The following is a 27784-nucleotide window of genomic DNA, read 5'->3' as shown; positions in this document are numbered from 1 at the left end:
GTCATCACAACAGGAAGTAACAGAGGCTTGGTCAGTCGCTGTAGGTGAACGAGCAGAGCAGTGAGGCAATAGGACAAAAATGAGTGTCGAGTAAATTACCGTCCGTCGGAGACACGGTTCCTCTTCTGCCAGCGCCCATGGGCGACGCCCAGGAGCGACACCGACACGTTAGGACCCGCTAAACCCGACGGCGAGGCGCTGTTCCTGAGGTTCTTCCCGGTGGACGTTCACATATGATGGAACGGGCGATGGAGCAGCTCAACGTACAGCTCAGCCGGCTGACTCGGTCCCTCCGCCGGGCCAGGACAGTAGAACTCCCTGAAGGTAACAACACTGACTGTGGCTTCATAATGATGTCACAGTCACAGTGAGGCGTCATAGTGAGGCGTTACAGTCACGATGAGGTGTCAGCGATGTCACAGTTACAGTGAGGCTTCATAGTGATGTTACAATGATGTCACAGTCACAGTGAGGCGTCACAGTGAGGCGTTACAGTCACGATGAGGTGTCAGTGATGTCACAGTTACAGTGAGGCTTCATAATGATGTCACAGTCACAGTGAGGTGTCAGTGATGTCACAGTTACAGTGAGGCTTCATAGTGATGTCACAATGATGTCACAGTCACAGTAAGGCATCATAGCGAGGCGTCATAGTCACAGTGAGGCGTCAGTGAGGTCACAGTCACAGTGAGGTGCAGTAACACGTCATAGTGATGTCACAATGAGGTTTAATCATAGTGTGTAATTGATGTACCAATGATGTCACAAGGATGAGGTGTCACAATGAAGTGTCATGGTGATTTCGTAGTGATGTCACATTGAGGTTTTATGATGAGGTGAAATCACTGTGCAGCCTCACTTTGACATTACTGTGACATCATTGTGACAACTCACTGTGACATCACTGACAGATCACTGTGGCATTACTGTGACATCACTGTGATACCTCATTGTGATACCTTAGTGTGACCTCACTGTGACAATTACAATTCACTGTCTGAAATCACTGCCACAGTGTGATGTGACAGTGATTTCATAATGAGGTTTCACAGTAATATCAAAGTGAGACTTTACAGTGAGGTCTCAGACTGGGTGATGATCACAGTGATTGTAAGTATTTGTCACAGGCACTCTGTCAGCTGCACAGTAGTGTGTGTTTAATGTGTTGCACTACACGTTGTTTGTGTCTGTCAGCTTCCACACAAATCCAGCAGTTTAAGTTTTGTTCAGTCTGACCTGACAACAGGAACCAGGGCTCTATCATAAAAATCTATAAAATCATTTCCTACACAACGTCCTGTAGGTTTTCGAGAACACGTTTCTTTATTATGCAACATGACAAGCGCATGACTTTCTGTGTCATCTTATCATGACTTAGTAGGAGCAAATGAGCTACTGGGATGTGTGAAAGATTTATATAAACATCCACTTACCCATGTTTATGTGTAAGAGTAGTTTGGAAATCATGCAGCATAAACTGACATAAATACAAGTTTGTTATGATTGTTCATGTGTGAATTTGGATTTTTGGTGACTGATACTGATATTAGGGAGCAAACAAATTCGGATACATATATATTGTCTTATACGTATGATTCCTAATGATAAAAAACATTGATTGAGAATGGATATTTTTACCTTAAACTTTTTTTTTTATAAATAACCATAAATAAAAAGAAAACTAAATATATAGAACTTGGAAATAAGATATAAATTAACATACATCTTTCAAGCAAGAAACATGTGTGTTCTTCTAAATGAAAGTGTTCTTATCGGCACATATCAGCAAATATATACTCTAAACAAAGATAAATTGGTTGGGCTCGAAACTAAACTGTAGCTTTTACCTCTAACAGCTGGAGCAGTGAGGAGAAGGAGCTCAAAGGTCAGACCCGCAACCTCCTCGTTCAACCCATATATCTCTAGTAACAACTAATCTAATCACCTCCAAAGACCTTAACAACAGAGCCATGGTACACAAGGCTCTCCCATGGATCACCCCCCACCTTCAGTAACAAACATCTAATGGCTGCGTGCTGTTTTGTTGAATATCCATGTGTAGTGCCAAAGGTGTTGTAAGAACTCCGTCTGAATGTGTAGCAACACACAACATTTGCGTGAAGAGTGAAACGTATATGTGTGAGTCAGTCAGTACTATGTTTTTACACTGTATCTTTGGCTACATCTAGTGGCAGTTAGCAGGAACTACAGGACATAAAGCTCCAGTTCAGCTCCTCCTCCACATCAGACTGTGAAGAGTTTAACTTCATCCAGGCTCCCTAAAACACTCACTGTGCGTGTTCAAAATGTCTAATGTTATTTGATTAACAGTTCACAACATGAAAATATTCAAATTTAAATCTATAAAACACAAAAAAAAATTTTTTCAGTTTTGGGAGGCTGCAACTGACAGATGACTGACAAAAGTTTCATTTAACAACTGATACCACTCAATCAAATAATCAATCGATTGAACTATAATTAATAATAATAATTTCATTGTCGTCGACTGACCCAACACACAAGGTCCTATCATGCGCTGAAGTAAAACACGAGGTCTAAATTTGACTGATGGTTTTATTTCCCCTCCACAGACAATGAAACTGCTGTGTACACTCTTATGCCAATGGTCATGGCTGACCAGCACAGGTAAGCACTGTGGCACATTCAGAGGATTTACCAGTAGTAACAGGCTTGGTCTGATACCACTGCTGAGTTACAGTGAATTAGTGTTATTGTCATTGACTTGCTCCATCCTCTTCTCCAACAGGTCAGTGACAGAGCTGCTGCTCAACTCCAAGTTTGATGTGAACTACGCCTTTGGACGTGTAAAGAGAAGTCTGTTGCACATCGCTGCCAAGTAAGCTATTGTTCACTCGGTTCTTAATCACAACTGAGCTCACCACTGAATTCTGGGACTTGTATTTAAGTATGTCTGAGTGAGGTGTATCCTTGTCTCTATAAGTGTGTGAGGACATGGGGGGCCTCATTTTAGAGCTAGACTTGATTATAGTAGCTTATTGCTGTATAGGTAGAAATTATGGAACAGGAAAGCCAAAAGAAATTTGAATAAATTTGTTTTATCAGTTGCATAGTTTGTCCACCAGAGACATTTTTGAGTTGATGGACAGCTTTTCACCAAACTATAGTTAATGGGAATATTACTTGACAGGGCATCTCCAGATAATTAAATTAGACAGTAAGGCCAAAACTTATATGAAGATATACATCTTCATATAAGTTGAAATCGACAGTTAAATGTCACATTGTTATTTCTGTTAAGTTTAAAGACAGATTTTTGCTCCTGAGTAAAGGTTGTGGTTTTAAACTCTTCATAATGACAAACAAACATTTTACAAATCTTAGGAGATCAGTTATGTGTTATATCTCCTACCTGTGTGATGCAGGGGCAATATATTAAAATATATACTGGACTTTTATTATATTGATGACAATAATATTGCAATAGTTATTGATATTGTTATATGTCGAGCCCTAGATAGAAATTTGGAGCTGATCAGTCAAGATTAAGTTACACAAAAATAACATCTGAAAAACACCTTTTCCAAGATATCTTGTCATCTTCTTAAAAACTAAGCTTATATCAATAAATATTATAAATAAAAATTATGATAATTTGCTTGGATAATGACATACCACTGCTGTTTCATAATGATTTCATCATGACATCATTATCGCAATATAGAAGTTAACATTGCTTGATTGGGGTATACAGCACACATGCATTGCCCCTCTGATGCTTTTCATTCATCACTGAAATGTCCCCCCTACTGAAAATAGTTTATGTAATGAATAGGTTTTTCATCCTGTAGTTATTTAATTACCAGAGATTAATATTTGCATCAGCCTCACGAATCCAGTAACTGTTGGTACCGAAAATATTGTTTTGAGCATCCTTAATGACAACATGTTGTTCTCACACACCGTATTTTCAGAAGAATTTGTATTGTAGAAATTTTTTCTTCGTACATCAAGGTTTATTTAAAAAAATCAAATGAAAGTGCTGTTTATTGTATTATTGACGACACTGACCTGTCACACATTGAGCAGACTGGGTGTTTGTGTCTGTAGGAAGACTAAGTTGTTGTGTGTTCTCTCTGTACAGCTGTGGGTCCGTGGAGTGTCTGGTTCTGCTGCTAAAGAGAGGAGCCAACCCAAACTACCAGGACATCTCCGGCTGTACCCCTCTGCATCTCGCTGCCAGGAATGGGTATGAGCCTCATGCTGCTTTTCATGTCTGTTTACATGTTGCTGTTTTGCTCCGTTTTAATTCATGTTTAAGTTTGTTCATTGCTACAGCTCACAAATGCTCACAGTGCCTTTTGGTGGTGAAAAAACACATTGAATAATTTTCTTTTGGGAATTTTGTATTGTGAAGTATTTGCAACCACTATTATTTTCAAAATATTGTTAAGAAATGTTGCCACTGAGTCAAAAACCTTTTTTGTCTTGAAAAAGGTCCCATAGTGATTTTTCAAGTGATAGAGTTCAGACCATAAGCACCTGGATAGTTGCACATTTTATTCATCAGGCCCGAAGAAAAGTAATGGACGCTACATTAACGTTTCACATTTAATTTGTCCAATTTTTTCAAATAATTTCGTCATTGTGTTAAAATGTCTACATTTCACACACAGTTCTTTCACTATCGATGTAAACCTAATTAAATTAAAGCTAAGACTCTGCACCTAAATCTAGTATCCATCATTTTTATTTCAGATTGAATGTGCAACTGTCCAACTCCTTATGGTCTAAGACTGTTCACTTCTCTCTCCTGTATCACAGACACTGTAGTATAGAGTGTAGCAGCTATTACTGGGTTAGACTAATAGAAACATTTTCAGACTAAACATAAAATTGTATCCATCTACAAGACAATATGTAATTTTTATTGTATTTTTGCTGCTTAACTCTACTGTCACTTTGCTCAAGGGGTATGTTGCCTTACACACCCCTCAGCAGCAGCTGGTTGTCTCGTTTGAGAGCTACTGTGGCCTAAGATGTTGCTGCTACTGTCGCATTTTCTTGCTTGTGTTGTTTGTGTCCCCCAAAAACTCAGTCACAGTGGACGGCAGTAGAGGAAGCTGTACCAGCTTATGGTTCAAAAGTCATTATAGCCTTCACAGTGAACACTGAAGCTGAGAGCGTCGCAGACACGAATGGTGCAGCCCTGCGTCATTCTGTCTGGTGCTGCGCTGGCCTTAGTTCCCATCATGCTTCTCTGTTTCCATCACGTTTATTTTTGTGGTTCTGTAAAGATCACAGCCTGCCCTGCGTTGCTCTGTGAACAATACAAATTAAAGAAGTTCAATGTATCGACTGACAAAATGTGAGTCGATTCAGGGTCTTCATGACTGATGCATTGACTCATGGACTGTTCGTGGGCAGCACTAGTGTGTGATGATACTGTTACTAAACACTTTCCCTCCACTGTTCCCTCAGACAGAAGAAGTGCATGGGCAAACTATTGGAATATAATGCTGATGTCAACATCTGCAACAATGAGGGACTAACTGCTGTGAGTGGACGATAATCCTCTGGCTGTGGCTCATGTTGTGCTGAATATCTTAAAACCCCTGTGTTCATTGTTGCTTATGAAACAACCGTGATGTTCTATCTATGTTACTGGTGGTTAATGAACTCCTGTAGTCAGTATGTGAACCTCTGCTGCAGATCCACTGGCTGGCAGTGAACGGGCGGACGGAGCTCCTCCATGATCTGGTCCAGCATGTGACCAATGTGGATGTGGAGGATGCCATGGGACAGACAGCTCTACATGTAGCCTGTCAGAACGGACACAAAACAGTGAGAAAATACACATTATATAGAACACATTTAAAACATTTTTTGTTTGTATAAATTTAGCCCTGACTCAAAGCTTGGCAATGGCTTTTGTGTCAGGGACTATTTGTTAGAGTTTCAGGACTTTGTAGCATAACGTTTATGGGCAGTAAACAGTTTGAAGGCAGCCAATGTTTAGTTTTAGTGGAAGTGAAAATAGTGGTCAGCTTGTTTGTGTTGCCTCAGATTATTTTTGCATTTCCTTTTATCCATATTTCCCCATGAGCCTTGGCATTATCCTCAACCGCTCAGTGGCCATGTACTTTGCTGTAGCTGGTTATTTCTGACTGTTGACAAAATGAAACTTGGCCATGAATGTAGCTGTGTTTGTGCCTAGATCGCTATTCTTTTCTTTACAGAACCTAAGATGGTAAAACTGACCAAGACAGTGCGGTAAACCCAGGATTTGAACATGATACTTCTATCACATGTGACATATTTTGTATTCAGGAATGACTCATCTACAATGCCAAGCGACCACATCCTTGTTAAGTTACAGCAGCTGCAGAAATAAATGCTGACCAAATGATGCAGCCTGTCATTAGCTAGCCACAGCAGAGGGAGTTCCCAGTTTCTTAGCGAGTGCATGTTGCCGCTGTCAGAGCTCGGCCTTATGGGAAGAGAAATATTTCACTCAGTGTCACAGAACGCACAATTTTTGAAGGATAACTCTGTAATTCTAGTGTCTTATTTCTGTAGTTTCATCCGTCATTTTTAGTGTAGCTACTCTGTAATGTCAGATGGGTACAGTACTATTATAAGTGATTGTAATGAAAGCACTGAAACCACACTTACTTTGTAATAGTTATCCTTTGATAGAGAGATTTTCTTATTTTATAACCCTTTATGCTATTGATAATCAAGTAATTGTACAATGACAATTACTGTCATTGTACAATTACTTTGTTATAATAATAACTGACATTGTTATTCAGAATGTCAGTGAAACATGACAGTATTATAGTAAGTGAGAGTGAGTGTGTGTTGTGTCTGGACAGACGGTGTTGTGCCTTCTGGACAGCGGAGCTGACATCAACAGGCCAAACGTCTCTGGAGCCACGCCTCTTTACTTTGCCTGCAGGTATCAGTGATGTCACCAGTTATGTCACAGTAGTGCTGTTGTGTCATTTTGTGGTCATAGCTCACCTCTTCTTCTCTTCCCCTTTATTCTTATTAATTCACAGGTTAAAATAGTGCTGAAGTATTAAGGCGTGTGATATTCTCAAATATTCACATTTACCTTTTGTCAGTACATGTTGTTCTGCTTGTATTGAAACTTGCCTTTCTTCTGTAGCCATGGCCAAAGAGACACAGCACAGATCCTGCTCTCTCGAAGTGCCAAATACCTGGCTGACAAGAATGGAATCACTCCTCTGGATCTCTGTGTGCAGGTGAGCGTTTGTCACCTTAACCTTTCCTGTACTTTTCTTCTTTGTGTTGTTTTGTTCTGTTCACGTTCATAAGCTCCTGTGGTTCCTGTTCCTCCTGTGTGTTCATCAGGGTGGATATGGGGAGACCTGTGAGATCCTCATCCAACATCACGCCCGACTCTTCCAGACCCTCATCCAGATGACACAGAATGATGAGATTAAAGAGAGCATGGTACAGTGCAACCAGTTTGTCACTACATTCATTGATAAGCCCTTTTATACATGTGTATTGAGTGTGTGTGTGTGTTTAGCTCAGGCAGGTTCTGGAGCATGTCTCTCAGCAGAGTGACAGTCACTACCAGAGGATCTTGACTAGTCTCGCTGAAGTGGGGACCACCAATGGACACAAACTTCTCAGGTAGAATCAATACAGTCAATACTGAAGAAGATATAAATAAAAGGGAAAAGTACCCAAAGATAAATGTACTTAAGTAAAGTACACATCATGAAAAATGTACTTAAGTACAGTAACAAAGTAAATGTACTTTGTTACATTATACCACTGCCCATGTCTCAATATACAGGTACATGTGTGTGTAAATGTGGCTCGCAAAGCCGACCACAAAGATAAACAGCCTTGCTCTGTCTAAGTTTAGAATAAAACACACTGAATTTGTGGTTTCTATCTCCTTTTTTCATCATAATATATATAAAATTTGAAACCAGGATAGATTATAGTTAATTGAACAGCCTCCTCCTCCTGTATCATGACTCAGAGATATCAGTATTTATCTCCTTCACTGACTATAGACACATGGCATCACAAACAGAAAAAATACAGTGTGCCTCCCTACAATGCAGCTGTTGTTTCTGTGTCAGTAGGTTTAGTTTGATGTAGTTCATACAAACTAAATGCTGAGATATGCCTGACAGTCCCTCCTTTCCCCTCTGTCCCTCCTCAGCCTGTCCAGTAGTTTCGAAGCTCAGATGAAGAGCCTGCTGAGAATCGTTCGTATTTTCTGCCACGTGTTCTGCCTCGGGCCTTCGTCACCCAACAACGGCAACGACATGTGCTACAACGGCAACAAGACGCCTCGCAGCCAGGTCTTTAAGGTGAGTTGGGGGTCACATTTATCTATGCACACCTGGGAAATTGGTTTTCCTTCCTAAAAAAGGAATTGGAAATGGGGAAAATAGCACAATGTTCCAAAAACACGAATATAGTCACAATCTTTACCTTTTGCTGGGGGTGAACTCTCAGAGAGTACATTTTCTCGACAGTATAGCCGTTTTCAGACATGGATTTTGCAGATAAAGTCGGGAGAATTGGGTACGGACTTTACCCGCAGTTTGCTTTTTACACATGCACAACGCAGCAGGAGCAACACATCCTCTGCTTTATTCAGCAAGTGGGGGAGCAGCTGGGTGCAGAGGCAGGAAGTGACGTATTAATTCCACTGCAGATTTCGCACGATTTTCTTGAAAAGACACAGACACCACGAACTCTGTAGACATCATCGTCTTTGTTTTCTTTTTTTCTTTCTTTTTTTTCCCTGCGTCTGTCACATCGACAACTCCCCTTCTTGCTCGCTGTGAATCCAGCGCTCCCCCGCTGTGCTTTCACGTTGGATTCCCCTGACTTGCTGCAGACTTTGTACAAGGGGTCCATGCGGAGAAAGTCCCCAGATAATCTGGAGGCTCTCACTTTGACATTTATGTTCACACATGCACCTCCTCCAGAGAAAGAACTGAGAGTCTTCGGCATTCAGTACATGTCTGAAAGCAGCTTATAACACATTTCATAGTCTATAGTTCACTGTTGTCCAACCCTACATCTCTGTCCCCATGGACATATGTAAAGCGTCCTTGGGTCTCTTGAAAGGCGCTATATAAGTTAAAATTATTATTATTATTATTATTATTATTGTTATTACTACCTGGGGTCTTCATCCTCCTGGACTGTGTGACTGTGATCTGCATTAACATTACTCTGTCAAAGTTCACCTGTAAAATACATGTAACACAAAGAGGGGAGGAATTAGTCACTGCAATGTTTGGGCCTTCACATCCATTTGCCAATTTAAAAAAGACAATGATTAAAATTAGGACAGAAAGCAAACCAAGTCCCAAAATGTTTTTTTTTGTTGCTGTTGTAGATCATTTAATTATTCTATAAATATTTCTCATTCTAAAAATTCTTGTAGCAACTTAGTGGATTCTGCTCTAGTGTAAACCCCCAAAACACCTCATGCAGGACTCATGCTCAAAGAGACTAATTCTGTCACAGAAAGTAGTCCCAGTAAACAACAGAATGTGTGGATTATACTTTTTAAAATGTTCAACTGTTATAAATTCTACAATCTAAACTTCTGTATACCTCCTTTCTATTGATGTGGAAACAAAATTGTTCACAGATATTATAATACTCATAATAAATATGCTGTATATAAAATATACATATGTTAATAAATAAAATGTGTTACTAGGTAGTGTAAGAGGTAAATAAGGAAATAATACAAAGTTTTTGTATTTTGGATGAACCAACCAGGTTATTTAACAATCCGGATATTGTTCCTGACAATGATCTTTTCATGAAGTCAGAACTTTCATGGCTTCCTGGAGCTTTGTACTTCTTTGAAACTAATCTTAATTCAACCCCACGTGATGTGGAAAAGGTGCCAAAGCCTTGAATTAAGCCTTAAAGGCCAAAGTCACTCCTCTGCTGTAACACCTACATGGATCACTCGCTTTGTTTTCTTTCTGGGCCTGTGCACCTCTCACCTCCTGTCTGTCTGTCTGTGTGTGTGTGTGCGTGTGTGTGTGGGTGTGTGCCTCTCTGCAGCCGTTGGAGCTGCTGTGGCACTCCCTGGATGAGTGGCTAGTGCTCATCTCTACAGAGCTGGACAGGAACAGGAAGAACCCATCCTCCTCCTCCTCCGGGAGTGAGATAGCTTCTCTGCTCCTCAAACAGCGGGAGGTTGACCACTCTGGCTCCGCACCAAAGCTTCCTTCCTTGCTGGACCCTCCGATCGTCATGGAAACAGAGGTCTACGCTGACGGGGAGGACGTCATCTCCATGACAGCCAATCGACTCAGTGCTGTGATCCAGGCCTTCTACATGTGCTGCTCCTGTCAGATGCCACAAGGGTGTGTGCTCAGCTTTCATGTGTCAGCCTTCAGATCTCTCAATATACAGAGACGCACTTACTGCTGGAACATTTCTCCCACTATACAGTACAAGAAAATCTATTTTTCATCATTTTTCACTACTGCTAGTCTCATAGCCACTATTACCAATATGCTACTGCTGATACTGCTTCTTATGTACCACTGTCACTACTACTATTACTTCTGACATACGACTACAGCTATACTCACAACTATTACTGCGACTACTGCTTCTTTACAACGCAAGTACTACTGCCTCTACCCCCACTGAACTAGTGCTCTATATCTGATGTTATATCAATGTTCACTTTCTGTTGTTCGTATAGTATTTCTTATGTTCCATAGGCTCTGAATCTAACACATTTGCTGGCAGCAGCAGCAGCAGCTTCAGTCCTGTGTCACTGTCACTCCAGATGTGTTTAGAAACATCCCTGCAGTTGTGTAGGAGGCGTTTTGGCAGCGCTCATAGCTCAAAACTCAATCGCTGTTGCTGCAATGAAATGAAACTCGTGCTATTCCTCTGAAACAGAAGCGTATCTGCTCTGTGTGAATGATTGTGGATGACTGAAAGACACTAAAGACAGACACAAAGCTGAATATCTCCTCAGTAGAAAGCTGCGTGGGGTTGTCACACACTTAATCTGTGCTGTGCTGAGTTTAGTGTGTCATTGGGAGGAGTGACAAGGCCAGAGAAATAACTCGACTGCAAACACCTCTATACATCAATGGTTCCCGAACTAGTGGTTGGGACGCCGTAGGTCAGGAATCACATTCAATTAAAATTAAATTTGTATAACCCATATTCACAAATCACAATTTACCTCATGGGGCTTAACAAGGTGCGACACCCTTAATCATCAACAACCAAAAAACCTTTTAAAAGGCAAAAAACATATATATTAAATGAAATAATTATAAACTGCATACTTATGCCATTATAATATTATTATTATATAACATTATTATATAAGACATTAAAAAAAAAATATAGTTTTAATTTGAAATAAAACCAATGCAAATGAAAGCCAAATAGAGCCTTCAGATTGTATTTGTTCCCCTGACCTCTGAGGTAATAATGTCAGATTAGTGACAGCAACAGTTGCAGCAAGTACATTTTCAGCACCAAAGGAAACATTGCCAAGTGTACATGTTGGTGGTTATATTTTTTTTATTTTATTTTTACTTTTTACAACATAACTTTAATCAATATCTTATATTATCTTGCTTCAACCACCTTTGGAGATAGTGGGGGTTCACACATCTTTGTCCTTTTTGGGGGTCTGGGGCTGAAAGGTTTGTGAACTCCTGTCATAGATGATCTATTAATACTACTATCAAACTGATTATTATGCCACCGTGCTGGAGACCTCCATTGGCCAGTGGCATTTTGTTTTGGGGTTTTCCGTCCATCCAGTCCATTCTTGTGAACACGATATCTCAAAAAGGCATTGGAGGGAATGTCTTCAAATTTGGAATAAATATTCAGTGTGAGTCAAGGATGAAGGGATTAGATTTTGGTGGTCAAAGGTCAAGGTCACTGACCCCTCACAAAGGATTCAAATTTGGTGCATATGTTAACCTGGACTAAAGGATGAACTGATTAGATTTCAGTGGTCAAATGTCACAGTGACCTCAGGTGGGTCCAGAAAAAAAATGTATGCAGACTGAAACTGCACTAGTTGGCAGAGGCATACAACCGCAGGTTACTAATTCTAGTTACTGCTACTGCTTATACTTCTATCACAACTTCTATTTCTACTACTACTGTTACTGCTTCCCATTGACCTCCAGTGTAGTGTGACCCATTGCTACATCAATCTTGTAATTTATCACATTCATATCAGACTGACTAAAACATCAATCATTATACTCATTACACATGTGCACAGGCAGGCTGTTCTATGTATCTTGAAGACCTTGCCATTGTCCCTCTGTGTCTCAATGTCTTCCATCTTTTCATATGACTGACTTCATGATGTTGAGATCATATCCCCTGTGGGGGCCAAACTCTGACAGGACTCCTCGTTCCACTTGTCTCTAAAGATAGTTCTTTGTGTTTGGGGTCACTGCCGTGCTGCAGAATAAATTTGGGACCAATCAGTAGCCTCCCCTGAAACTTTTCTGCAGAAGTGTGTATCAGTCTAATCAAAGGTATCACTATATCTCTGTAACAACTTGAGACAGCTCCCACTGTGACCAGCCATGCCTCATCTACCTCCTGTTTGCTCCCACATTTATGTCTCTTCATAATTATAAGCAATTAGATCATTAAAGATGCTTAATTAACTGCCAGTAGAGGCCTGTTATTGACTCGCCTGCTAAAATGAGCTCTCTCTCTCTTCCTATTTTTTGTTGTGCTTGCTCTTTTTACCCTCCTCTCTATTGGCATTCTGGATGAGCGCAGTCTTCTATTATGGTCCAAGATCCTTTTCAGTTTAGAGATTTTTTACTTTTTAGATATAATCGAGGGATCCTACTGTCAAACAGTTGCTGCTGCCTGTCTCTTTTCTATTCTATTCTCACTCCTCCTCACGCTTCACCTCCCTCTCTTTCCTTTTACAGAATGACGTCCCCTCGCTTCATTGAATTTGTCTGCAAGCATGACAACGTGCTCAAGTGTTTTGTAACCAGGTGAGTCAGTGTGACCCTCTGTCACGCATCAGCCTCTTCACACCATACTCAGAGAATGGATATTGATCCAGCACCTTCTTTCCTCTCAATTTATTTGCATGTTTGTCTCTTTGCTCTCTCACCTCCTCCTCTCTCTGCACAGGAATCCAAAGATCATCTTTAACCACTTCCACTTCCTCCTGGAGTGTCCAGAGATAATGTCACGCTTCATGCATATAATTAAGGGGCAGGTAAGACATGATGCATAAATTGCGTGTGGTAGACTGTTGAATATAGATGTTAATCAATGGTTCTTCAGCTACTTGACTTGTTTTTTTTAACCTCATTGACCATTCTGCGTTGTGCTTTTGGAGTTATCTTAGCTCGGCTCACACTTCTAGAGAAGTAACCACGTTAGCAACTCTTCCACTTATAGGAAGTTTGTCTAACAGCAGACCGTTCGATATATAAACTCTCCGAGCTGACTTGCAACACACTCCAGCTTCAAACAAATCAACAGATCTGCAGGTGCCTCAAAATGTTTTTGACTATATTTTTACATTTGAGTGCTTTCTATCAGGGATGGGAACTTCAAACCTGTTCTAAATCGTCCAAACCATTGAAATCTGAGCTTTAATCGGTCTGTTTTTCTGACATTGTAAATCAAACTCGTGTTTGCTGAGTAGGTGTAGTTCTTCTCAAGCTGAGTAAAGTACATAAACATTTTCTCATCACCATACCTCTGTGTTATGTAAACTATGCTGTGGATCCAAAAGTACTCACTCCATTTTTCTGTATTTTTCAACTTTGACAAGTAGCTCTTAGTCCCTCTGTGTCTGTATGTTTGTCTCTTTGGGGACTTTATAGAAAGTGACTTTGAAAGTCCTGTGTCTTTACTTCAGGATCATTTAACTGTGTTACAACCACGGCGATAACACTTGTCTTAAGTTCCATTTATACGGCTTCATAAATTTTAAGTGCTGCTCTGAGTTGTGTGCTGTTCACTCGCTCTGCAGCGTTCATATTTGAAATGCAGCGTTCGAGCCTCGTTACCCATGGATTGTGTCTTGCCTGGGAGCAGGCTCTTGTTTTAATTGCAGGCTTTAACCTGGCGAATTTGATTTCATCTTCTGATTCTTCTCTTAGTGCGCACCGAAAGCCCCAGGGGGAAAAGCCTTTCTCTCTCATCTTTCACTCTTCCTCCAGTGCTTAGAGAACAAAGGCATATACAGTATTATGCAAATAGACTTTAGCTTCATCTTTGTATTTCAGAACCGAAAGCTTTCTGAGGCGTCAGTGGAGGCTGAAAAATCCACAGTCTGAGCATTGAAAGCACAGTAAAGTGGTAATTAGTTTAAGAAAAGTGCTGTGCACTGTGGTGTGAAGTCTTGTTTTCCCTCTCAGCCCTTCAAGGATCGCTGTGAGTGGTTCTACGAGCATCTGCTGGCCGGCCAGCCAGACTCAGACATGGTTCATCGTCCGGTCAACGAGAACGACATCCTCCTCATCCACAGAGGTACAAACTGTTCTTACCACCACAGACCCTCCGCTGTTCATGTGTCAGGGGAGGAAATATAATGCACTCTCCAGTGTAATGTTGCCTGGCTTATTAGCAAGAATGAGATGAGAATGAGTTTCTGAAGGATATTTGCTAGTTGTTGGGACAGTGGGAACATTTAGTCTCACTTTAGGACCAAGTTAATGCCAAAACAGCTCCTCACTGAAAGTTTCATTAATTGGATTTGCAATCTGCGTCATACAGGTTGAGTTTTGTTTCAGCTGTATTTGTGTTGGTTTTTGCAGATAAAGGTAAGACTATAAAAAACGTGTGTCACCTACATCTTAGATACATATACACACCTCTGTTGGTAGCCCCACTACGACAAAGCAGTGGTTAATATAAATAAATGAACATCCTTCAAATGGTCCAGTGTGTAAGATTTAGGTGAAAAGGATCTATTGGCAGAAATTGAATATAAAATAATTGTAGTGATGTTTTCACAAGTGTGTGATCATCTAAATTGTATGAATAGTTGTTTTCTTCACCCTAGAATGGACCCTTTATATTTAAATACTTTATATTTACATATTTACAGTAGCCCAGACCAGACAAACCTTTGAGTTTTTATGACAACTGAAGCCAACCACAGGTTCTCTTTCATGTTTGGAAGGGGAGGGTGAGGGGTATTTAGCTGCAACATGCAACTTTACCACTAGATATCACTAATTCTACACACTGAACCTTTAATAATGTTCTAATGTCGTTATTAACAACTGAAGGCCTTTAAGTTTTAACAGTTCATTCCTGGTTGGTTTGGTGACACCAGTGGTTACTGGTGGTAATTTAAGGTTTTTCATAGGAAGTCAGGTTTAATTATGTGTTTCTGTGTTAATTGTTCATTTATCTCCTCTAATTTGTCAAATCTGTCAAAATGCCACTATCATAGTATTGTTAAGTCAAAATTATTGTCATTTCTCTTACCGTTTGATGAGTCACCCTGCACTCAAGAGCATTTACAAATTTTGCATCCAATGATAATTGGACTGCATTCTTGAATATTTATCTTCCTCCCTGTGACTCCTGCCAGTTATTGACTGGTGCACAGGAACCTACACTGTCTAAATCATTGGGTAAATCCACAGGCGCCTGTAGGGTCAAGCGTCCTGGTCAGCCAGGGCATGGCACACATTCAGCGCTATTGACCGCTGTAAATAACAATCAATATTCATGGCAGTTTTCTCCATAGCTTTGTGTAAATATGTGGAATCAAATAGGACTCAAAATCGATCTCTTGTGGTTCTGTTCAAAATGACATCACAAAAACTGAAGGCAATCAACACGCATCAATCAAGTAAGCATCAACTTTTGTCTGCTGCATTGTTGAAATACATGCCTCTGCATCACATCATTACATGCACGCACCACTTCCTGCGAAAATCATACGTGTGGGTTCAGCGATTTGAATCCCACATAAAAAAGATGGACTCTGTCATTAAGAGTGAAGTCTAATGTTACACAACATAAATACAGCTGTCGGGTTGAAAGGTTTGTATTTTTGTTAATAAATAACAGGACAATAAACTGAGTTTGTCACAGAAAGTACAGGATGCAGCATCGAACCTAACCACTGTATTTTACGTCTGCCTCCTCATCTCTTTCTCTTTCAAGCTATGTTACACAAAATTCAAATTCTGCTCTTCTATCTCACTAACAGACTCCATATTCAGGAGCAGCTGTGAGATGGTTTCCAAGTCCACCAACGAGAAACTCAAACAGGGCATTGCTGTTCGCTTCCACGGCGAGGAGGGCATGGTGGGTTTCTAACCTGTGCCACTGCATGAGTTGTCAGAAATAAAACCTGTGATGGACCAACAATGATCCACTTCCATGTCTCATGTAATCCTAAGTGGAGTGGTCTTGTGTGTGTGTTCCAGGGTCAGGGTGTGGTTCGGGAGTGGTTCGACGTCCTGTCCAATGAGATCATCAACCCAGACTATGCCCTGTTCACTCAGTCAGCTGATGGTAATTGACGTTTTCCTGTTACTCGATAACATTCACTGTGAGAAGCAGACCTTTATCATGTGGATTGAAGGGGTGTGTGTGTGTGTCTGTGTGTGTTTGTGTGTGCGTTCACTTCGCAGGAACCACTTTTCAGCCCAACAGGAACTCCTCAGTGAACCCAGACCATCTGAACTACTTCCGGTTTGCCGGTCATATCCTGGGTTTGGCTATGTACCATCGACAGCTGGTGAACATCTACTTTACCCGCTCCTTCTACAAACACATACTGGGTAAGAGAGAGAGAAAGTGATGGCGGCAAAGTTCAAAATGTGTTATCATGGTTTTATGGCTCTAGTCATCAAATGGAAATATTGTGGAGGCAAATACATTTTCCTACAATAGTTAATTCAGATTATACATTACATACAAATATACTCTGTAAAACTTCAGATCTTGCCTCAAAAACACAAATTGTTTTTTGTACTAAAGGTATTCAGGGTGGTTGTTTTCAGTACATGGGTAAAGTAATGGATTAGGGTTAGGCCCTGTGTTTAAAACTTACGCACATACAGGCAAAAAAACGTTTCTACTGTAAGTTTAAAAAATATAGTTTCCTAACTGCTTTGTTATGTATCTGATCTGCTTCAGGTTAAGTATAATATATCTTCCTGTATACAGTGATCATGACTTTCCACCCTATAGTTAACATGTGTGTGTTTTCCAGGTATCCCAGTGAGCTACCAGGATGTATCATCCATTGATCCAGAGTATGCTAAGAACCTGCAGTGGATCCTGGACAACGACATCAGTGATCTGGGTCTGGAGCTCACCTTCTCTGTGGAGACAGACGTGTTCGGGGCGATGGAGGAAGTGCCGCTCAAACCTGGAGGGACCAGCATCCTGGTCACCCAGGAAAACAAGGTCAGTCACACAGTGCCAATACAATGCAGAACTGTGTTTGTTTGGTGAAAGAACAGGCTCAGGGGGCAGTGCTGAGACTTTATTATAATACTTTCTGTACAAAGTTTTGAATCAATTAATTTCAAATAAGTAATATTTTACTTATACTCTTTTCAAGTAATGCATAAAGACCTTATACTATACCCAGGCTTGACTTCCATATCTTTGTTTGGATTTGAAATGATACAAAATTATCTGAATGTTTTCATTGATATTATATTGAACTATTATATTATACTTTTATATTAGCTTTCTGATGATTGTGCTGTTCAAGGAGACACTGCCTCTAATCAGTCATAAGCACAAAATATAAAAGCGTCATTTCAATGTGCTGCTGATGAAGTGTGGTTTGGTTTGGTCCTTCAGGTTCTGTGCTTGGTTGATCAGGTGATGGATTTGGCTTGTCAAGGATCTTCCACCTCTGTACCTTGAAAATCTCTTTGGTTGCTTTTGCTGTTGTATGTTTAAGACCGTGGTTCTGCTGATTGATGAGTTTTGTTACATTTGGCTGAATCTGAGGTGGGGTTGATACAACCTTCTAGAACTCTTAATAGTCATCTTCCTAAAGCCACGGTATAAATAAGTTGTTGAAGTCAAGCAAACCGCTCCTCCTGACCTTCCCTCTTCCTGCCGCGTTACGCTCCTCCCAGACCATAATTTACATACTTGCTGCGTTCGCTGTCTCTAATGCTTGAGTTTATCTTTCATAATTCCTCACAACATCAATAATAAATGTGATTTTCAGAAATGATTAGCCTGTCTCCATTGCATATATGCAGTGAGTAAAAATAGCCTTCAATTACTCTCATAACAAATTACTCAAGTAAAGGCCAGAATTACCATTTGAGAAACGAACTCAGGTAAAAGTTGCATTTCTTAAGGTCATAATCGACTTTCTATTGTCAGCCGATGTTGCTATCAGTCTGTTTTCTCTTAGCGCAGCCTTTGATTCAATGGTTCAGGTCCTACTCTAGGACAGGAGTCTATGTGGATATTTATGACCCCAGGACTACAAGGCACCTCAAGGCTTAGTTCTCATCCCACTCTCAATTTTCATGTACATGCTCATTATGTCACAGTATCAAAGACATACTATCAGTTTTCATTTTTATGTTATATTCAGATTGTGGCTGTGCAATTAACCGCAAATGTATAGATACCGATACTTATAACCTCTAACCAACAGAATATTGCTCATGTCAGGCTTCTGCTACGTTTCGTGCTGTATCACCCTGCCGCATGTCCCCCCCCCTTACACCCCCGCTGACCTGTGCTCACTTTACACTTTAACAATAAACACCAGCACTAATCAGAAGTTATTAGGACACATACAGTACTTGAAGTTTACTTTCAAATTCTAAACACAATTCGAGACGTAGGGTGACGCGCACAGCCAGTACGATCCGGATTCATGATCCGACATCATTGATTGATAACTAAACAAATGTGATCGTCAGTTTGTCTGAAGAGCGTCTGAGATGAGCAGACACACACACACACACAGGCTCCTGCAGACAGGAGAGAATTTATTCCCGCAGATTATGACGCAGCCCAGTGTTTTATATTCATTGTTGCAGAAGAAGCGACACCCCGTTTATCCATGAACATAAATATGAATCCAGCGGGTTATTATAAAGATCAGTTCTACGTCTGAGTGATTAGAAAACAGCAGAGGAGCAGAGTCACTTGTTGGGGGAGGCATAAAATAATCGTTCATTAATTGTAATTGAGGTAAAAGTTTTAAATAGTCGTGATATTGATTTGAAGTCACATCGCCAAGCCCTCATTCAGATCTAAAAATACTGACAAGCTTCATAACTGTCTTCAACACACCCATAGGTGGATGTCATACAATTTCTGGAATACTGATCATCGATAGTAGATACAGAGATCTCTAACAGACTTGGATCATTGTCCTTAACAATAACTCAGCACAGCAGGAAACATTTCTATACTAGATCATTTCTTTGATTATCACCCATACCAGTCGATTGGACTTTTTACCCTGTGCAAAGAGACATGACCCCATTTCTGTGACCATGGCCTCTCTAAACTGACGACCTGTTGCTCTTACAAAATTCCAGCACAAAATTCCACTGCTTGCTTGTAAAGCCCAGAGAGGTCATGCCTCAAGTTACATTTCTGACTAATGGTTGTCGCCTACAGTCCCCTGAGATCTTCTCATTGTTCCAAATGGAGACTCAGAAACAAAGGGGCAACACATAGATTTTGGAATGACTTGCCTGAGGATATCAGAGCTTCATCTTTTAAAAACTCTCGTTTTCAGAACTGCTTTTCAGGGAATTATTTATTACATTGTTGGTTATTCAGTTACTGTTTTATTTATATATAATCATATTTTGCTTATTTGTCGCCTGCTTTTATTTCTGTCATCATAAACAAATATAAATAATTATTTGGTTATTATTACTATTACTATTATTATTGTTATTATATTTTGATAATGATTTAAGGCAAAATATGTCCTTATCTCAAATCATCAAAAAGAAAATAAATCCCTGCCCTTTTTTCCTGATTAGTTTTTAAATATAATCCCAGAATTGGTTTAGATTCTGATGAGAACACTAGACAATAACTTGTAGTTATTCACTTAAAAGTTTTGAATATTTCTGTGGGTTCATGCTGCAGCAGTGTGGCTGACGGTGGCGTTAATGACCATTCCCCTCTGTCCATAGTTGGTCTTGTATGATCGATTGAACCCTCTCCTATAGGTTTTTGCCTGGAGGAGTCCTAATTAGAGATTGCAGTGCTGCAGGGTCCCTGCAGATGGCACTGTCTCATAAAGCAGAGAATAGCAGGACGAATAACTATGTATGAATTGTGTCTGTTTCTCTTGTCCGTCAGTATCTGTGGACTTTGAACATTGTGTGTGTGTGTGTGTGTCCTCTCTCAGGAAGAGTACGTGCAGCTGGTAACGGAGCTGAGGATGACACGAGCCATCCAGCCTCAGATAAATGCCTTCCTACAAGGATTCCACACTTTCATCCTCGCCTCACTCGTCCAGCTTTTCGACGAATACGAATTGGTGAGTCATCGTCCTCTGACCTTCCTGTCTTTTTATACCTTTTCCTCTGTCTGTTCTCCTCTTTCGTCTTTCACAGTTGGTATTCTCGTCCCCCTGAGCCTGCCACCCTGCTCGGCTTCGGCTCTGATGCAGGGATTGATTAGCCTTGTCTGGGGGGGGTCACCTTGAAGCTCCTCCCTCTTGTCTAACTCCATTAGAGGGGTTCTGGGTTTTTTTTCTGTGTGTGTCAGGGGATTCCCTGTCCTCACTCCTGCGAGGATCAATAGTGTAGCATGATGATTATCCCACCCTGGATTTGTTGGACATTCCTCGGTCATGCTGTCATTGGAGGGCAACTGGTAACTGATAGGCCCTGTTTTGTGTTTTATCAGCACTGTAGCCGTTTCACTCTCACACACACTCTCACACTCTTTCAGCATTATCAGTGTACATGCAGTTTAAATGGTAAGGATGGTAATATTCAATTTTGTCATTGACATTTAATTTCATTGACAAAAAAATGAGAATGAAATAAGCTAAACTCATGGTGGGGTTTCCATCCCATAACCACTATTCTATTGAGCTTTCCCACATTGTAGGCATGTTAACACCAAGTGATTTTTGGACTCATAAAGTGTAGAAGAGATTTTGAGTTTAGTCTTTTTATGCCTCTGTGCGGGCATTATCTTTTTGTGTTGTCCATCCGTCCCATTCTCGGGAACGTGATATCTCAAGATTGCTTTGTGGGAACTTCTTAAATTTTGGTACAAATATTCACTTGTACTCAAGGACGAACTGATTCGATTTTGGTGGTCAAAGGTCAAGTCACTGTGACCTTGTGAGCACAGTCTTTTGCCTCGTGAATGTGATATCTCCAGAACGCCTCGTGGAAATTTCCCATTCGGCACGAGCATTCACTTGACCTTTTTGGAGTCAAAGGTCTAGGTCACGGTGGCCACACACACTATGTGGATGTTTTTCTTGAACATGATATCTTAAGATCAGCTCGAGGGAACGTCTTCAAATTTGGTACAAATGTTCACTTGGACTCAAAGAGGAAGTGATTAGATTTTGTTGTGGTATATCAGGACTGCCCCGTAGGGAAATTCATTCCATCTGGCACAATTCTCTTTGACTCATGGAGGACCTTATTTGGAGGTCAAAGTCACTGTGACCTCTCAAACACTTGTTCTGCCTTGTGAATGTAATATCCCAGGACCATCCCAAGGGAATTCTTTCAAATTTGGCACACATGTTAACTTGGATTAACTGATTTGATTTTGGTGGTCAAAGGTCAAGGTCACAGTGGCCTCAAAAAAAGGCCTCTTAAGAGTGATATCTCACGGCTGCTTGAGGGAATGTCATCAGTTCTCTCTTGGTCTCAAAGATGGAGTGATACATTTCAGTGGTCAAAGGGCACAGTGACCTTATATGAATCTGGAAAATAAATGTGTACATGGAAACTGCACTGGTTGGAGGAGGCAAACAACCACAGTGCGATAATTTTTGTTCTTGAGGTTGTTAAATCTTTAATTCACACTGATTAGGCACAACATTAAAACAGGTCAGCAGCAGATTAGTGCGCATTTCTGCTTTTTGCTTTCCCCAGTTCTGTATAGCCACAGGTGATCATATGTCATTTAATTCACTACAGATGTCACTCTTTCCCTCTTTTATTCCTCCAAGCAGTCTGAACATCCTCCAACTGAACTGTACTGTTGTTCTCAAGGGTTTCAGTTTTGTGTTTTAAACATGTTTATGTCCCGCAGCAGTGTTTGCTTTTCTTTTTCAGTTTGTTCAATCTTATTTCAGTCTCACTGGCACCTTGTCGCCCTGAGAGCTTCCACCACAGTCATACAGGACATTACCTGTAGTTGCATCTTGGCCTGATTTTCTTTGTTTGGCTTCAGGCTGGATTTATGTCAGTTCACTCCACAACTGTTCATAGTGCATCGTTCTCCATTGTCAAAGATAAAAGGGTCTTGGCACATGGAAAGGGACCCTGTATGTGTGTGTAAACTAAAAATGTATCCATTAAAATTAAAAATAAATGTGAATTACACTTTGAACAAAATTATGACACGATTGAGAACCTGCAGAATCTGCAGTGAAGAGAAACTATTTAACTCACTGTGTCTTGGATGAGGACATAAAGTCTCATTTATGTTACTCCACTGCACCCTCATCAGTTAAAGGAAAAAATACAACAAAAAAATGTTGGTCACAAAAAAACTTGGCAGAGCCAAACCAACAATTACTGTATTTTACTGCATGTGTATCCAACGCCTCATATATCTCATTCCTCTGGGCAATAGAGCTCTATTGTCCTGAAACAACTTATACACATATCAATGAGCCACACATTACAATGAACACACACACTGAGGTTAATTTTAACTCACATACGTCGTCCTGCTGCCCCAGATTCTCTCCTGAGCACCAAATGTGAATTAATCCGCTGCTTCTGATAGTTCTCAACATATTGAGAACAAACTATATTGTACAGACGTTTTAAGTTCATGAAAACAAAGAAACAAGTGAAAACTCTGCGGGAAGCAAGCACCAACTGGAAACTTTGTTGTCCTCATGCAAAACATGGGTGGGTAGGTGGGTGACTGGAGGATCCAAAATAAATACTGTTTCTTAGTCAATTCAGCATGTCTGCTGTCAGTTACAGTTTTAGTCACAGCTGACAGCCAACTGTAGTTTGCATAGCATTCCTGACCTCAGGTTTTGACACATTATTTGTAAAAATGATTTAGATGGTTTCTACATGCAGAGGTTTAAAGTGTGAGAAAAAGAGAGCGCTGGGAGAGGATCAGTGCTCAGTTATGGTAGATATTCTGAATCAGTATTGCAAGGGATAAAGAGAGGTCTGTGTGTCCCTAATGATCAGTGCAGGCAAAGAGCCATCCTTAAATAACCAGCTTAACAATCACGCTGCACTGTATTCATTAAATCAGATGCAGACAGTTTTAGTTTTTTCCTCTTTCTCTTTACTAGTTTTCACCTTTTCTAATTGTCAATGTCTTAATTTATAGTTTTTAGCTTCAAGCTGTGTATGTGTGTGTGTGTGTGTGTGTGTGTGTGTGTGTGTGTGTGTGTGTGTGTGTGTGTGTGTCTTTCTTTGTCTGTGTTTGGGTGCATACGTGTGCGTACAGGAGCTCCTGTTGTCAGGGATGCCGGAGATCGATGTGCAGGACTGGTACAGGAACACTGAGTACACTAGTGGCTACGACCCCCAGGAGCCCGTCATCCAGGTGGGCTCTTGTTTCTTCCACCTGCCACATGGACTGAATCCTTTAACACCAGACAATAGTGTTTAGTCACGTTGATGTTCACCAGTTAGGTTTTCCTGACGTTACACACAGGCTGTTACCTTATTGCATTTATGGATTTGTTAAGAAATATTTAAGGAAAGCTGCAGATTATTTATGCCATACATGGTGCAACGTGTCATCAAACTTTAAACTATTTCTAACTTTCACTACATATTATTTTCCAGGCGGCTGATAGAAAACTTCAGTTTTCCTGCCTTCTCCTCCCTTAGGCTTTATGTCTGCATATATACAGTTTTAGAGCCAGATGAGCCCACACATTGGATCTTTACCACTTGACTCTGACACTCGCAGCCGTTACTCATCAAAGGTTGCTTCATTTTTAAAAGTGTGAGTGAAACGTTCCAGAATCTGGATATAAAATTGAATTGGATTTAAAGGCAAGTTTATTATTCTGCTTCATGACTTGTTTTGGTTTTTTTTTGACTCACCTGGAGGGTGAATTAAATAAATATGCAAGTTCAGCTCAGCACTAGAGACTTGAGCATCTTTTTCGGTTAAAAACAACGAGTGAAGAGGGCAGTTTCTGTTTCCAATCATCAAATGTTAACAATAGAGTTTTTCATGAGTTTCCCAACCCGAATATACCTGGAAAAGTTGGACATCGATTTTCAGTGATGTTTGACACAGCCGGAGCTGTTTCTTCTTGGGTCCTCTTAGTTATTACACATAACGTTTAATGGACTCATGACCTACGGTAATATAGATCCAACTAAGTCACCACTCAAAGACAAATATATATATATACTTATTTCCATGGAAAAATGATGAAGATGATGTTAAAGAAGATTAAGGTGAAATTGTTTCCCAATACTCCCCGATATAGTGTCAGGATCCATTTTACTTGAGCACAGACTAGGCAGAATTGTATTCATGTCACTTCCTTGTGGAGAAACAAAACAACCTCTCCCCCTCTGGGATGTCGGACTGCGTCTGTCTCTGTTTAGCCATCAGCTAACCCTGTCTGCATTTTGTTTTCTCAGTGGTTCTGGGAGGTGGTGAAGAGCCTGACCCAGGAGGAACGAGTTCTTATGCTTCAGTTTGTCACTGGAAGGTTTGTCTGTTGCATGTATTCTATAGTTCTTGATATAAAAAATGCGTGTGAGTGTTTGTTATAGTGATGTAACCTTATTTCTCAGTTCCAGGGTTCCTCATGGCGGTTTTGCTTACCTGATGGGCGGCAGCGGTTTACAAAAGTTCACCATTGCTGCAGTGCCGTTCACCTCCAACCTTCTACCTACCTCTAGTACCTGGTAATCGCTTTATTTCTCTGTCAGTCTCCTTGCATTGTCTTAGTTCTCTTCAGACCGGTTTTATTCATTCTGCAATCCTTGACTTGTCATGGTCTCAAGAGTGTGTTCACTGATTTGTCTTGGTTCAGTTGGCTTTTTAGTTTTTTGCCTTTTCCTGCCCACAAATCACGTACGGTAGCAGACTGGCTCAGCTGCTCTGCTCTCAGTCACACATCAGTTCCCCAGAGAGACATTCAGTGTTTTAGTTTCTTTTTTAACACATACTGTATATTTTCCTTTGTGCGTCTTTTCCATTTTATAATAATTTCCTTGTCAGTTTTCCAAAAAGAACCATATTATTTATTATTTATTGCTGGGTTATTGCGAGTCTCATCTGACATTGAGTGATAGGTGGGGTCGCTGCCGCCATGACGCAATCATATCTCAGGGCCAGCATACAGAGACTTACAACCATCCACACTCAGTCAAACCTTTGGGCAATTTAGACCCTGTTCTGATCTGGTATTAACGTCGCTCAGCGCTAAGTGCACTCAAACACTCAAACCACAGTGGCAGGTGGTCAGCGCCAAATGCCAAACGCCTGTGTGAACGCCAAATGCTCTCCAGTGTTTCTCCTGTCAATACGGTGGCAGTAGCATTTACAAGATCACACTTTGGTACGGCTGTTATGGAATGACGTTTGTCATTGCCACAGATTTCCTATGAATCCTCAAACATATCAGTTTATTTCAGGGAAATTATAGGAAGATTGTGTTCTTCAAACACCCGATCAAAATAGACCACTACACTACCCTTTATTCTCACATTTTGAACTTTTCTAAATCCAAAGTTATTTTCAGTGGCAGTAGACACTTTGAACAACCCCCACAGTATAAGAATATAAAATGAGCACTGATGTGTTTCTTTGGACTAGACCCTAGTCTTAAACTGCAGTTACACTAAGCTTAGATGGTCTTACAGCCGTGGCTCAGTGCCACACTTTTACTGTGCTGGCAACGACGCTCAGCAGAACTGTGAGCTTTATTCTTCCCTGGAACCAAGTAAGTGTTCTAACCATCCCTCGCGTTCTCCCCTCCACCCTGTTAAAGATTAAAAAAGGACTAAACAGACAAAGAGAGACAGTACAAGTCACTCTGCAGCCTCCACAGCCGGAGATACCACTAGAGGGCAGTATGTCTCTTCAGAGCCACTAGGTAGTGTCATTCACGTACACTGATGGCACACTTAGAAAGCGGGGAGAGATTTCTGCATGGTGGAATGTGCATCAGATAATTCATATGAGCCATCATGACCACAGTGTTGACCATGCGTACCCCTCCCCCAGCACCCCGACTCACTTTTTCTCCCCCCTCTGCAGTATCAACATGCTGAAACTACCAGAATACCCGAGTCAGGAGGTTCTGAGAGACCGGCTGCTGGTAGCTCTGCATTGTGGGAGCTACGGCTACACCATGGCGTAAACATCACATCAGTTCCTGCTGCCATGAGAGGCTGCAGACCCAAGCAACAATCCCACCTCCACACATGCTCATTTAGTTGTCAGGTACTGCTTTTGACAAAAAAAAAGGAAATCCAGATTCCTATTGATGAGCTGCTGGAGAGGCACAACAGACTGAATAGAGGCCACAGGTTCTGGAGCTCCACTCATACCTGTGCCTTAACTCTTTTTTTTGTTTTTATCGAAGCTGGTTTCAGGTAATTTATGCAAATCATGATTTGATATCTTAAAATGTCACTATTTTCAAGCATTTATGAAAAACAGCATTTATAAAATGAACTCTACTTAAAACACAGGCTAAAGCATATTCTTGCAAGCTTACTGAATGTCAAATATTGACTGAGTTTAAGGTGATTTCCGTATGGATGCAGGATAGAATTGATCAGCTTTAAACATGCTGTCAATCAAACTGTATCATGTTCATATCATAGGTTCACAGTGCAGATTTATTTAACGGGCCTGCCCCAGGCCCACATACCAGCAAACTGGTATAATACGATTTTAGTTAGTTTAGATTTTAAGATTTTTATTTATTTTTAAGTCTCCATTTCACTGTTTTAATAGTCCTTTCATTTGATTTAAACAATCCAAGCTTCTCAGCTTCCAATGGGAACATACGTGGTGTGCTGCTTTACCAGCCTCCACTCTTCTGCTTTCACATCCTTGGCTGCAGGGATTTTCTACCATTCAGCCACAAGTTACAAGAGCATTAGGGCAGCCCAACACTGATGTTGGGTGATAAGGCCGTGCTGGCAGCCGGTATTCCTGTTCCCCTCCAAGGTATTGGGGGTAGTACACGTCAGAGCCCTGTGCAGGATGGTCATGTTCTTCCACAGCAAACTGGGAAAACTGGCTGTGTGCAGCAACAAAGAGCCACAAACAAAGGGTTTACCCAAAAGGGAAGACTACTATTATTATGAGGTGTGGTATTAATATGTATCCTCAATAAAAAACAAGGGGCCCTAACTAGTAGAAATACACCTAGTTTAAATATACACTCAAGTACTGTATGTGAGCTGTGGTGTCCAAATACTTTTGGCCATAAAGTGTTTGTAAAATGCAGTATTCAAGCGCAAATAATGATTATACAAATAAAGCAATAACAGGGGTCAGGAATCTTACATTTACAGAAAATAAAAAAGAACACAACAATGACTTATGTTGCAAATACCTTAGTATTTGTAATATCCTGGCGACT

At 40.7% G+C, this 27784-nt stretch overlaps 1 protein-coding gene across 1 annotated transcript; it reads left to right on the top strand.

The window, feature by feature from the left end:
* On the top strand, positions 1–26654 carry hace1 (HECT domain and ankyrin repeat containing E3 ubiquitin protein ligase 1). The gene is made up of 24 exons (XM_034612356.1): positions 1–324; positions 2595–2649; positions 2771–2860; positions 4127–4231; positions 5464–5539; positions 5695–5826; positions 6861–6943; positions 7157–7253; positions 7363–7464; positions 7544–7650; positions 8195–8345; positions 10075–10379; positions 12963–13031; positions 13174–13261; positions 14415–14526; positions 16226–16323; positions 16446–16533; positions 16653–16802; positions 17237–17433; positions 20387–20518; positions 23659–23757; positions 24819–24889; positions 24975–25088; positions 26446–26654. The coding sequence occupies exons 1-24, from the start codon at positions 234–236 to the stop codon at positions 26546–26548; spliced, it is 2715 nt and encodes a 904-aa protein (XP_034468247.1). The 5' UTR covers positions 1–233; the 3' UTR covers positions 26549–26654.
* The last annotated feature ends 1130 nt before the right edge of the window (positions 26655–27784 follow it).

Source organism: Hippoglossus hippoglossus, chromosome 16, assembly GCF_009819705.1.
Source record: "Hippoglossus hippoglossus isolate fHipHip1 chromosome 16, fHipHip1.pri, whole genome shotgun sequence".
Taxonomy (NCBI): Eukaryota; Metazoa; Chordata; class Actinopteri; order Pleuronectiformes; family Pleuronectidae; genus Hippoglossus; species Hippoglossus hippoglossus.
Note: the sequence above shows the minus strand (reverse complement) of the source record. Positions and strands in the feature narration are given on the sequence as shown.